The 14,363-nt window shown below is 36.1% G+C and overlaps 1 protein-coding gene across 2 annotated transcripts; it reads left to right on the forward strand.

Moving 5' to 3' along the window:
- Positions 1-295: 295 nt before the first annotated feature.
- On the forward strand, positions 296-14,363 carry nab1a (NGFI-A binding protein 1a (EGR1 binding protein 1)). 2 transcript variants are annotated; one of them, XM_073862302.1, is made up of 8 exons: positions 296-1,042; positions 4,028-4,800; positions 4,885-5,018; positions 5,216-5,267; positions 8,306-8,425; positions 9,934-10,063; positions 10,286-10,426; positions 12,878-14,363. In XM_073862302.1, exons 1-8 carry the CDS (start codon positions 721-723, stop codon positions 12,949-12,951), a joined length of 1,746 nt encoding a protein of 581 aa, XP_073718403.1. In that variant the 5' UTR covers positions 296-720; the 3' UTR covers positions 12,952-14,363. The 2 variants fall into 2 exon arrangements, with proteins under 2 accessions (XP_073718403.1, XP_055072632.2); XM_055216657.2 differs by having other exon boundaries at positions 305-1,042; positions 9,904-10,063.

Consider the following 14,363-nt stretch of genomic DNA (forward strand, 5'->3'; position numbering starts at 1 on the left):
TGAAATTACATGTTGTTATAAACCTGTATAAACGTCTTTGTTTTGATGAACACGAAGACAGATATTTTGAGGAATGTTTGTAACCAAATGTTCGTGGACCCCATTTACTTCCATAGTATTCTTTTTTCCTACTATGGAAGTGAATGGGGCTCATGATCGGTTTGGTTACAAACATTCCTCAAAATATTTTCTCTTGCGTTCATCAGAAAAAATACGCTTATCCAGGTTTGTAACAACATGAGAGTGAGAAAATGATGACCAAATTTTCATTTTTGGGTGAACTGTCCCTTTAATGGTGTGCTGTTGATTCCCATTCTTCAGATAAGATCCCAGAACCCAACACATTACCAGCAGAAACCACTATAGTTTCCAATTAAACCAATACAATTCCCTTTAAATCCATTAGAATTTCTGTAATGGTTTGTATTGTGTATTTTTTATATATAGTGCTTTTATGTCATTTCTATTTCTTTCATTGTGTGCAAAAAAAATCATACATGAGCACATTTTCTTCAAAATATCTTTCGTCTCCCACTTAAGAAATAAAGTAAAATTGTAACGTCACGAAAGTGAGTAAATAGCAACGATGAGCGGCTTTACATTTTCAATGAACTGTACAGGAACTCCTTTAAAAACTCTCCTTTCTCACAGGTTGTGTGGTTCATTCGTCTGAAAAAGAAAAGCACAGAATAACCAATTAAATTTTTCAATATGTCATGAATGTGCGTATCAGTCAGGTCTCCCCGAGCAGCAGCATCACCGCCCGCGCGCGCTCTCGCGCTCTCGGTATTCCGTCCCACGCGCTCAGCGCCGCCCACACGAGGATTTGCGTCAAGCCGGCGCGTGGGAGTGAGAGAGCAATGCAGCTTACATCGGAATATCCCAGCAGAAGAGAGAGAGATAGAGAGAGAAAGAGTGTGTGAGAGAGAGACTGCACCGATGAGCGTTCAACGGACTTTCTCTCCAGCGCGAGAGGCGGAGCGCAGCCCCGAGACGACGGCGAGCAACGGGAACAGTCGCGCGCACCAGCTGCGGAAGAGAGGTGAGCGATAATATAAACATTGCATGTTAAAACAATAACAGAAGTTTCATGTTTATTGTTGGTTTTAATGGATGCTATAATGGTCTGTGTGTTGCTAATGTGTTGAGTTGTTATCTGGTGGATGGGAACCAATGAAACACCGTTAGTGGAATAAGACCCAAAACACAGTACATAAAGAAATTTTGTATTGGTTTTAATGTTAAACAGCAGATAGTTCATAATGGTATTTGTAATGGAAACCATTAGAGTTATATTACAGCATTCAGAAGAGAATTGTGCACTTTTAAAGTTTTAAAAATTTTAGTTGACTTTAAAGTCGCAATATCTGCGTTGCTTGCATTCATTGATGTTGTCAGATGCATGTGAAGCACTAGATTTCATGTAGCCTACGTGTGCAGGTTGCTACGTGTTTATGCCTGTATGGAGAGTAATTTCCTATTTTAATAAACGGTTGTGTTTGCAAGAGTATAGACGTGTGCTATAAATTATGATCCTTTTTTGGAAGTTACATTATAAGTAGATGTAAGCAATGGCGATGTAATAACCAAATATGCAAGATTTGGACAAAAGTCATTGGAAAACCCCAAACGATTGTGAATATATATATATATATATATTAATGGTGTCTTGTTTAAGGATCTGGTCTGGTGGTGATGATAATGTTTTGAGTTTAAACTTTGCAAAATATGATGCAAGAGCTGTTATCAATGTGCATGGCACCAGGGGTACTGTCCTGGTACAATGCATTAGATTAAATTTACATTTATTCATTTAGCAGATGGTTTTATCCACAGTGACTTACAAATGTGAGAGCATTTAAAAAATTTTCTCAGACTACATTCATATTTTGCCTTTTGGCATTTAATTGATGCCTTTAACTAAACTAATTTAGGTATATTGACTTTACTCTGGTAAAACTGTGGGTGTCTTGGGGAGTTTTTCCTTGCCATGCCACCTTTGCCTCATTGAGGGGTTTGTAAGGGCTTTTTTAAACGCTGCTTTGGAAAAAATTTGTGTCTCGCAAGTGCTATACAAACAAACTGAATTAAATGGTAACACTTTCAAAACATTGACTACGTTTGCATGCACCCACATAATGCGATTATGTTGAGATTTTGTAAATATTACACTTCGTCTCATGTAAACACAACTCTTCAATCAAAATAATCCCATGTAAGTTAAACACTTTAATCGCATTAATACTAGCGCTGTCAAAAGATTAATCGCATACAAAATAAAAGTTTGTTTTAGTTTTTTGTTTTTGTATATATAAATACACACACATGGATGTATGTATGTATTTAAGAAACATTTACATGTGCATGTGTATATATATATATATTTATTTAGATTATAATATATTGTATATGATATATATAAATAATATAATATATAAATTATTTTACATTATAAACAAATAAAATGAAAAATACATAAATAACATTATATATACATTATATATAACATTATATATATATATATATATATATATATATATATATATATATATATATATATATATATATATATATATATATTACTTAGTAATTACACACAATACATACATAAATATATTATGCAAACTTTTATTTTGTGTGCGATTAATCGCAATTAATCTTTTGACACTCCTAATTTAAATGAAGTGCGCATGTGTTTTTGGCATGCACCTTAAGCGCGATTTTTCGAAAGTTTTCCCATCTTACTGCGAATAAGTCCTCAGTGTGATTATTGGAAATAATCACATTATTGGTTAGAGCTGGGCTTTTTTTCGATTAATCGTGTTTTTTCCCCCGTAGTCGATTCAAAATCGATTCTCACAGGCCACGAATCGATTTTTTTCCAATTTTATTTTCACAAGCATTGAACGTAAGATTAACGTTAATCTAATTACTAGTGTTCTCCACTAGATGTCACCCTTTTTTTGCCTTGCGCCATGTTACTAAGCAGCGAGAGGCGAGCCTGTCATTCATTCATTCAGTCAGTCTATATTCTAATATATTATACTATATTCTAATATAATATAATATAATATTCCATATAATCTATATTCATTGAGTTGAATCGAGAATCGAGTATAAAAACCGAGTCGAGAATCGAAATTGAAAATCGGACCGAGAATTGAAACTAGGGATGCACCGATAGGATTTTTTTGGGCCGATACCGATTCCGATTTAAAGAGACAACTTCTGGCCGATACCGATGCCGATACCGATATTAAACACTTGTATACAATACAATACAGTTGGTCTATTAGCTAGTTTATTTCTGCATCAAATTATTTTTACTGAACATGGATTGGATCTGATTAACATCCAACTGACCAACATAATAAGAGAGGCACAAATTAAAACAAATATAATAAGACAGCATGACAACCTTCAAAGGTGGTTTTTGCTATTTAGCATTTATTTTATTAACAACATTAACTCATTTTTTTTTTACATATAATGGATTTCTTTATGCAGTTAATTAATAAACAATCGGTATCGGCCTGTCTCGTGCTATTGCCGATATGCCGATGGTTTCAAATTCATCAAAAATCGGCCGATAAATATCGGTGGCCGATACATCGGTGCATCACTAATTGAAACCGAACCGATAGCTTGCGAATCGATATCGAATCGATCTGGAACATCTGAATCGATACCCAGCCCTATTATTGGTGTACATGTAAACGTAGTCATTGACTTGACCAATGGTGGGATTACCTGTTTGGTTATTACTATTTTTGCAATTACCTTTTAGTGCAAAAAATTTTATCCTATCTGTAAAATCTCGGTTTATCCAGTTTAATCTTTGACATGACCTTAGTCAATATTGAAGATTTCAATGTTATATTTTCCCAGATGCACCAAAAATGACTTAAGCTGAATTTTCACAGACGGGGTGCAAATTACAAAAAATATATGTAGATGGCACGAATATTTTATTTGATTTTACAGTATGAAGTTCTTACTGTATTGTTGTGTGTTTGCATGTGTGTAGCCATGTCGGTACTGTTGCCACGTTCTTTGGGGGAGCTCCAACTGTACAGAATCCTGCAGAAGGCCAACCTGCTGTGCTACTACGAAGCGTTTATCCAGCAGGGCGGCGACGATGTCCAGCAGCTCTGTGAGGCCGGCGAGGAAGAGTTCCTCGAGATCATGGCCCTCGTCGGAATGGCGACCAAACCTCTCCACGTCCGACGACTCCAAAAAGCCCTACGCGATTGGGTGACCAACCCTTCCCTCTTCAACCAACCGTTGACATCTCTACCTGTTTGCAGTATACCGGTTTACAAGCTCCCCGAAAGTTCACCGGGGGTCCAACAGAACCAACTCACAGTACCCAGGGCGTTGTTACCCACAAGCCCCAGTCCGGCGAGGCTGGATATCAGCAGAGACGGGACACCGGGCTGTTCTCCGCTACAAGGTGCAAGCGAGGGCCGTTTCTGGGGGAGCGAGAGCGAACACAGTCTATCTCCATCCGGAGCATGTTCCCCGTGTTCTCCTCACGACGCCCTCGACGCTCTCGACGCAGCCGCCGTCCAGTGCGTGACGGACTGCGTCGAGAGACTAGCCCAAACGTTGCCCAAAAGTGACCCCGCTGAGGTCAAAGAGCACGTCCGTGCCAACAAGAAGCTAAGCAAGATGATCGGCCACATCTGTGAGATGAGCGAAGACGACCCGCAGAAGGAGGTGGAGGTTCGGAAGTACAGCGCCATCTACGGGCGGTTCGATTCGAAGAGGAGGGACGGCCGACAGCTTACGATGCACGAGGTTTGTATTTATTGTGAATGTGCGAGTGGTGTCTTTAATAATTACTATGGGTACAATCTGACTCTCTTTTTTTTTAATGTGTAGCTAACAGTAAATGAAGCGTCTGCTCAGCTATGCATGAAAGATTTATCACTGCTGAGCCGAAGAGACGAACTTTTCTCGCTAGCTAGGCAGATATCACGCGAGGTCACCTACAAATACACCCGCAGGAGCAACAGGTGAGACACAAACTTTTGGTGATGTCACCTCTTAATATTTACTTCCATAAAGTTTGTGTACAAACTTTTTCGTGTAAACTGCAAAAAAATTTTTATTTAATTTTGCACTATATTTGGTCTTTAAATGTATGTTGCTTGCGACTTTTATGTTGTTTTTTCTTAGTGTAAATGCGTCCCCAAATTCGTCTTTCTTTTAGGTCTCACTGCGGCGAAGAGGAGGAACCGTCTCCCAAGAGAATCAAATCCGAAGTGAGTTTCCTAAATTCAGTTCACATTCATAATCCTTACCGCTGCAACAGATTGCTTTATTTTCCGGAGACGGCACGCTTCAGCTTTGCAATCATTTTCAAGCTCCAGGTGGTTTCTCAAGAGCTCTTTATTAGTTTTTCCGGTCTTGTTGTGATATGCCACCTCTTTGCCTTTGCGTCTAAATCGGAGGCGTGATTTTGTGTCGCTCTGTTAATAATCTCCGGAGTATAATTAACGTCATGATTCACTCCGAAATGATGCCTTCACGTTGTTTCTCCCGTGAGTTTGCCTCAAGGTGAACATCTAAAAGTAAATGATGCTGCTGTTTCTCCATCTCTATGGAGCTATGAGTCAACAAGACTCTGTTGTTCTGCGTGATCAGATTTCAGCTTGTTGGATAAAACACACACACAGGCAGAGAAGTACACGGTGGACTCGAATATAATTTCTTTTAATCATCCTGTGGGTGTGTGCAGAATTACCCACGCCGGCGCTGTGCCTGTCTCTGCCTGAGTCGAACGTCATACGTGGACACACACAAACACCACACACACACACACACACACACACAAGTAGTGACCTCAGAGGAAAATCTGGAGGTGGTTAATGGGCGACACGAGGTGAAAATTTGTTCAGAGGTGACGAAGTCTGATCTGATACAGTGACAACAGTGAAAAAAGGCTGGAAACTACCATAGCAAATAATTGTTTGCATTATTAATGTTTTTAAACATTGGGGTCACTGGGATACAAGGGCCTTTATACAAAAATCCTTTAAAATACTACTAAAAATTCATTTGAAAAAAATCACTTTGACTTTTACTTAAGGGAAAACTCCACTTTTTTTTAAAAAAAATAGGCTAATTTTCCAGCTTCCCTAGAGTGAAACATTTAATTTTTACAGTTTTGGAATCCATTCAGCCAATCTCAGGGTCTGGTGGTACCACTTTTAGCATAGTTTAGCATAATCCCTTGAATCTGATTAGACCATTAGCATAGTTTTTAATATTTTTTTATGTTTTGGATTCCAAAGCCGTAAAAATCAAATGTTTAACTCTAGGGGAGCTGGAAAATGAGAATATTTAAAAAAAACTGAATGTCCCTTTAACTAAAGTGTTATTTTGAAAAGTGAAATGAAATTTTTTGATGGGGCTCTTATGTTTCGATTCAGTAATTTCACTTTGATGGAAAAGAAAAGGTAGTTGAAATGCCTTATTTTTTAAAATGTCATGTCATTTCAGTGGTATTTAACAAATCTTACTGGCTTTCGCTGCAAAACCCTCTAAGTGCCATTCATGCTTTTTTGGCAAAAACCTCTACTGATTTGGACAAGACTTAATAAATAGTTGCAAAATCACTAAAGATGCAAACAATGCTAATGGGTCAGTGATAAAAACGGTTTGGTAAGATGAAAATTTTTTAAATATTAAAAAAAAAACGTGTTTTAAAAGCACGCATCATGTTTATTTCAATACACATATGTTTTTATGTTGATTTTATGCAATAAAAATTACATTTGCACCATTATTTATGAAAGTTAGATTGAATGGACCTGAAAATGTCAAATGGTGTAACCGCCAATTGCGCCAAATAATGAGAAATATTAAATATTTTATTCACCTAGATGGCATATAACCGTAATCATAAAAAATAAAAAATATTACACGAAAACACATTTTATTAGAGTTATTTCTAAATGTACATTTTAATGCGTTTTTGTTATATTTGTCCAGACATATGCTAAAAACAGCTCTGTTTTCTAAAATGTTAGTGGTATTTAACAATTTTTTGTCTTTCGCTGCAAAACCCTCTAAGTGCCATTCATGCTTTTTTGGCAAAAACCTCTACTAATACTTTTTTGGACAAGACTTAATAAATAGTTGCAAAATTTACCATAAAGATGCAAACGTTGCAAATGGGTCAGTGACAAAAACGGTTTGGCAAGATAAGAAATTCAAAAATATAAAAAAGCATGTATCAGGTATATTTCAATATCACAGTTATTTCTAAGTACATTTTTATGCATTTTTGTTATATTTGTCTGGACATATGCTGAAAACAGCTCTGTTTTCTAAATAATCTTTGACAAATGATGTAAAAATTTATGTAAAAAAATCATATACTATACTAGATGATTATATTTTATACCACATTTTTATGAATATATTTACATTTTAATAAAAAAAAAATACTAGTTACACCAACTGACACAAACCGGTTACACCACATTGATATTTTTGCAATTATCCGCCAAATATTCTTTCAAAATAAAGTGAAACCAGAAATTTTAGACTTGGACCCCAAAAAAGAGAATGTATGCAAGTAATCTGCAAATTTATTTTGAAATTTTAACCCTTTTACATTTGATTAAACCATAAGGACACAAAAAATTTGCGTCACGTCATTGACCCAAATGATAAAAGTCAGAATGTAAAAATGATCCATGTCACTGCCACATTTGTGTTGTATTCAAGTCCAAGTACTCACAAGGCACACAAGTATGTGATCCATGGTCGTTTGGTTTGATGAATGTGTAATATGTATCGAGATCATTCGGTTAATATAATCTAATTTTTACCAAAGGTGCCATTTAGTGGCTTTTGCATCTGAGCTCTTCAAATATATATGGTGAATGAGATTGCTAATAAATAGCTTTCTTTAGACATTAGAGAGATCGTTGGTCGGTCATGATGGACATAATTTTACATATAGTACAGTAGCATACTGTTTGAGAGGTTGGAAAGTTACGTAAAACTAAATTTATTCTGTTTTTAGTCCAACAAACATTTATAACATTATTAATGAGGTTCAAGGGGACAAAAAACAAAGTGTAGCTGCGAGAGGAGATTCATTCGAGCTCTGATTTACCTTCACAGTCACTGTCGGCCTTGCAGATGATTCACTTTGTACCAACAGATTTTCCAAACTGTGCAAATGTCAAGTCGCACCAGAGACACAAATAGATGAAGGCATCATTGAGATATTAAACTCTGTCACTTCAGCCTGTGTTAGATTCTCATGATCTCATTCCTCGGTTAGGATGGTGTCTACGATCTGCAGGAGGCCCTACACGTTCTTCACACGCGACAGGAGACGGTGAGAGAGCAGCTCGCAATCGCCAAATCTAAGGGAGAGGAGTCGATCAGACAAAGTCTACAGGTAGTGACATCTATGAACTGTAAATCACATTTTTGTTGTAATCTGTGTGATAAAGACTGAAAACTATTCTGTTTGATGACTGCTTCAAAATGGTTTGATCTTTGAATGCTGCTTGTTAAAGGAGACTCCACTTTTTTTGAAAATATGCTCATTTTCCAGCTCTCCTAGAGTTAAAGGTTTGATTTTTACCATTTTGGAATCCATTCAGCTGATTTCCGGGACTGGCGGTACCACTTTTAGCGTAGCTTAGCATAATCCATTGAATCTGATTAGACCATTAGCATCGCGCTAAAAATAACCAAAGAGATTCAATATTTTTTCTATTTTTAAACTTGACTCTTCTGTAGTTACATTGTGTACTAAGACCGACAGAAAATTAAAAGTTGCGATTTTCTAGGCAGATATGGCTACTAGGAACTATACTCTTATTCTGGCGTAATAATCAAGGACTTTGCTGCCGTAACATGGCTGCAGCAGACGTAGTGATATTACACACTCCCCGAAAATAGTCCCTTGCTATTGAAAGATACTAAGGGGACTATTTTCGGTTGCTGCGTAATATCATTGCGCCTCCTGCAGCCTTGTTACGGCAGCAAAGTTTTTGATTATTACGCAAGAATGAAAGTATAGTTCCTAGCCATATCTGCCTAGAAAATCACAACTTTTAATTTTCTGTCTGTCTTAGTACACAATGTAACTACAGAAGAGTCAAGTTTAAAATAGGAAAAATATCAAAACTCTTTGGCTATTTTTTAGCACGATGCTAATGGTCTAATCGGATTCAATTGATTATGCTAAGCTATGCTAAAAGTGCTAGCGCCAGACCCTGAGATCAGCTGAATGGATTCCAAAACGGTAAAAATTTAATGTTTAACTCTAGGAGAGCTGCAAAATGAGCATATTTTCCAAAAAGTGGAGTTTCTCTTTAACTATTATTTGAAAACAATGTCTGAAAAGTTTGTTTTAAAGTAGTTTGAACTTTGTTTGTCTAAAAATAGTTACTTTAAACATTTGTTCCAAAGTTTTGTTTTAAGTTTAAAGTGTTTAAAAGTTTGTTTCAAAGTAGTTTGAAGCAATGTTTATAAACAATGTTTGACAAATTTTAAAAGTTGTTTGGTTTTTGCTTGAAAATGTTTGTTTGCAAATAACGAAAACCAAAGTACGCACATCAACTACACATGGGTGCTTGACTAAAAATTTCAATAAAGTCAGCACACCAAAAATATAACAAATTTATTTGCTGTCGATTTGCTCGAAATGTCACACGTCATTCGTATTAAATGCATTTTTGGAGCTTTGGTGTGCCGACTTTACTTATACTTTTCTTGCTTATGCTTGCAAGTATTGAAATATATTTTAGGTTTAGGAAGTGCATTTGAAATTTTCCAATATTCCAATTTTGTATTAACATCGAAACTTTTGTATCAACATTCGAAAACGACATTTAGTTCACGCTCAGCGTTTTTGTATGTACGCAGGTTCAACTCGATTCTCTATTGGCCAAGCAGGTGGAGCTCCTGCGGGACGCTGCGATCCAGGAGAGACTGAAGTCTTTGGATTGGCGGATTCCTACGGCGGCTCTGAAATATCTCACTCCCACACCTCAACACTGCAACAGCGGACTCTCGCATGTCTCCGGTACGTTACTCCTACCTCTCCATCTGCAATGGCCTCCTGCTAGTCGACAATCGGTCGCTTAAAAGTAAATATATAATGTATAACACCTCACGCATGTTTTCCTGTAGCTTACTTGGTATTAGCAAAGCAAAGGTCATGGGTTTGATTCCCAAGGAGCACACATATTAATAAAAAAAAAATAGCTTCTGCCAAATGCATAAATGTTTGTGTGATTAAATGCAGGTGAAAGACCCTTAAATCTACGTTTGACTGACGTTCCACTGGGCAGACAGCTGGCCAATGAGCTGAAGCGACATCACAAACAGATCACAGAGGAAAGACACAACCAACAAACCTCAGACGAGAGGAAAACGGCGACCACAGGTTAGTGCCCACAAACAGCTACACTGATATGAAGAACCTACATCGTACAGCAATATCTTTTTAAGCCGGTTGGTAAGCAAAAAGTGCAAAACATAGTATGCAATGAGCATATATAATTATTATATACAAAGAGAATATACAGGAAGTTTGTATGCAGTATTAAAAAATATTAAGCAGCTAAAGTGCTGTCAAGTACTTGAGCAATAGCAGGAACCTGCAGGATCTCTTATGAAATAAAATTAAATAAAATCTCTAATTATAATCTAATGACATCAATGTATTTTCAAAAGAGTTAAAAAATGTGTTTAGTGCCAAGAGAGGTCAACAATAAATATTGACTTTTTCCTAAATAAGAAAATTGTCGTTTTCTTTATAATTGGTAAATACTTTCTGTATTTTCTTAATAAAGAGAGCGAAAAATAAATATGCTGAAGCTGCTTGTGGGCTAAGACGTACAATACTGTATATGGTAAAACACTCCATTCATAATTATATATAAAACCCAAAATTAGCCAAAATTAGGTTTCTTAGCAGGCAGCATAATGTTGCCACCTACCTTCTGGATCAGCTTTTGTGTGCACACGTGATGCCTTAAAGGGATAGTTCACCCAAAAATAAAAATTCACTCACCGTCATCTTTGTTGTGCTGAACACAAAGAAAGATGTTTGTACTCACACAGAAAGCTGGAGCACCATTTTCTTCAGTAGTAGGAAAGAAAGATCCTATGGAAGTCAATGGTGCCCCAAAACGGTTACAAATATCTTTCTTTGTGTTCAACAAAACCGAGAAATTTGTACATGTTTGCAACAACTTAAAGGATTAGTCAATTTTCTTTAAAAAAAAATCCTGATAATTTACTCACCACCATGCCATCCAAAATGTCGATGTCTTTTTTTGTTCAGTGCAGAAGAAATTATGTTTTTTGAGGAAAACATTCCAGGATTTTAATGGACTTTAATGGACCCCAACACTAAACAGTTTTAATGCAGTTTAAAATTGCAGTTTCAAAGGACTCTAAACGATCTCAAACGAGGCATAAGGGTCTTATCTAGCGAAACAATGGCAAGAAAAATAAAAAATATGCACTTTTAACCACAACTTCTTGTCTTCCTCCGGTCGTAATACATCATTACGTCAAGAGGTCACGGATGATGTATCGAAACTACGCCCCAGTGTTTACAAGTGTATGTCGAATGATACTAATTCATTTCTTTGTGCTAGTTCATTGTTTAAAATGGTCCGCAAATGTGCGTTTCATATATGTAACACGTGACCTTTCCACGGCATTACGCAATTATGTGAGGTCGCGCTGGCGCGTCACAGAAACGGAGGAAGACGAGAATTTGTGGTTTGGAATTGCATATTTTTTATTTTTCTTGCCAAAAATGACAATTGTTTCGCTAGACAAGACCCTTATGACTCTTTTGAGATCATTTAGAGTCCTTTGAAACTGCAATTTTAAACTGCATGTTAAGTGTTGGGGTCCATTAAAGTCCATTAAAATCCTGGAATGTTTTCCTCAAAAAACATAATTTCTTCTCGACTGAACAAAGAAAGACATCAACATTTTGGATGACATGTTGGTGAGTAAATTATCTGGAGAGTGAATAAATGATGACAGAATTTTTATTTTTGGGTGAACTATCCCTTCAAAATGCTGTCTAGGTAGGGAAAGCATATAACTGCATTGCGAACCTTACACAGATGTAGGCAGATGTATTTGCATGCATATCGTGCACAAGTTTATCTGAATATCATCCTAAATGCGTCAAAACAAAGCAATTCTCAGCGAGGATTCACTGAACTTTTTGTAATCTTTCATGCAAATGTTATCTGTGAAGGTAGGACTTTCTCTCTGAAACTCCTACCTGCCCATCCACACTGTGTTAGAGCTCTGCGAGTAGGTGAGGATTTAGTCGAGTCTTTGACGTACTGGGTTTTTTCTTTTACCACACTGTGGGTAGGACCTGATGTCAGTCAGAGTAATTTACTGATCGTCTTTTGAACGCGGCTGATTTGAATATCTGAAATATGCGTTATAACATTCTGTATTCCTGTCTATGCCCTCTTTGGTAATTTTTGACACTAAAAAGTACCCGCCCAAATTTTTTTTTTTTACTGGCAATGTCTTAAATATTGATTAATACGATCAGATTGAGAATGAAGTTGGATTTTTTCAATCTTTGTTAAAAGCACCCAACGCAATTTAAGATGTACAAATTAAAACCTGTGATCTCATCTTACCAATAAATTAAAGTGGATTCAGGCACAAACTTTTATCACTTTTCTTTGCATGCATTTCAGACTTTGGGAAAAGGAAATGTGTGCTTTCCAGACCTTTCATATTTCAAATTCTAAACATATCTTGAAATCTTGAGATATAATGCAGAACTGCAAAAAAAAAAGAATATGCAGACATGTATTTAATATCTGTTTCCTTTCAATCACAGAAAATGGGTCGTCTCAAAAGGAGCCCAGCCTTTTGGACAAGACCATCAAATCAGAACCTGAAGACTCCAGATAACATCTTCAACCTCTCACACTGTAAAAAGTGAAAGTTGGATCTACTTAAAAAAATACTTTTTAAAAAATTACTATTTAAAAAAATCGTAATGAAACGGAAGTAGCGATCATCTTATTTTCCTCGTCGCGAGGTATATCCGAGTGTAACTGCTTCTGAAATTAGAAAAAATGTAGGGCGGGACTTTTCAGGGCGGGAAATTGTCCAACGAGAACTGATTGGATCGTTGGAAGTTGGGTCATGCTGCTAATTGCTAATTGCTAATCGCTGCAATCTTTTTCTGGGCCCCGCTAACTGCCATAGCCTGTGACCGGAAGTAAAGAGAGATCGTTTCCAGGAGATTAGCGTTTTTATTAAAGATTATAAGGGCACACAATTTTTTTTAAAATAATGAAGCTCACAGATAAGTTATTTGTAAGAAAAACGACATTATTCCAAAAAAATAAAATGTTTTAATTTCATTAAATTTCGAATTTAATGAATCACTTTTTTAAAAAATGCAATTGCGCAACACTCCTGATTGACAACTAGGAGGACCAATAGGCTTGATGATCCACCCAGAAAAAGAAAATCCTCCGCAATACCTTTAAGCTTTATCAACTAAAATATTTTACTTAAAGTGAGACAATTTAAGTTAAAAAAATGTAATTGTTTTAGGAGTTACCAATTGAAGTAATTTTTTTAAGTTAATCCAACTTTCACTTTTTACAGCGTAAAACTTGTGTTTTGTTTTCTCAGTGGATATCTAGTATTAAAACTGTGTGGCCTTACAAAATGTAAATGCCTATAGATTTATTTTCATTTTATTTTTAAAAATTATTTAAAATTTAAAATTAAAAAACGCGCAAAAGTCTTGCAGTCTGTGTGCACACAAAAAACTTACAAGAGCGTAATCGTGACTATATCAGTTTGTAAATAATCTTATTTTACTGCATGTTTTATTTTTAAACTATTTTTATTTAACATATAAGCACTCTGCGACTGAAGCACAACCTGACGTTTTTTTTGTTGTTGAGAATTTTAAGAGGTATCGTTCCTCACCAATGGTACTTGATGACATTCATCTGTTCGTATTGATTTGTCAGTGAAGATGTGAATAATAAATATGTAGACTTAGCTTTTTCTCGACTTTGTGATTGCGTCACTAAAAAGTGTACTAATTGTGTGACCAACTTTAGCTTTTATCAACAGACAAAATTCATAGATTGTGTATCTCGCTGTCATGAGATGTTAAATGTTTTGATGTGACTGCAGTAAACGTTTGTAAATGTTTTGATCACACATTCATGTTTTGTCTGTTATATGCGCTAGTCGGTTGTGTGATGTAGTACTGGTCTGTTTACTAAATGCATCTTTCACCGTTTTTGTATGTTGTCTTTGTGAAATTCTCGTACAATAAAACCAAACTGAAGAAA

Source organism: Misgurnus anguillicaudatus, chromosome 23, assembly GCF_027580225.2.
Source record: "Misgurnus anguillicaudatus chromosome 23, ASM2758022v2, whole genome shotgun sequence".
Lineage (NCBI taxonomy): Eukaryota > Metazoa > Chordata > Actinopteri > Cypriniformes > Cobitidae > Misgurnus > Misgurnus anguillicaudatus.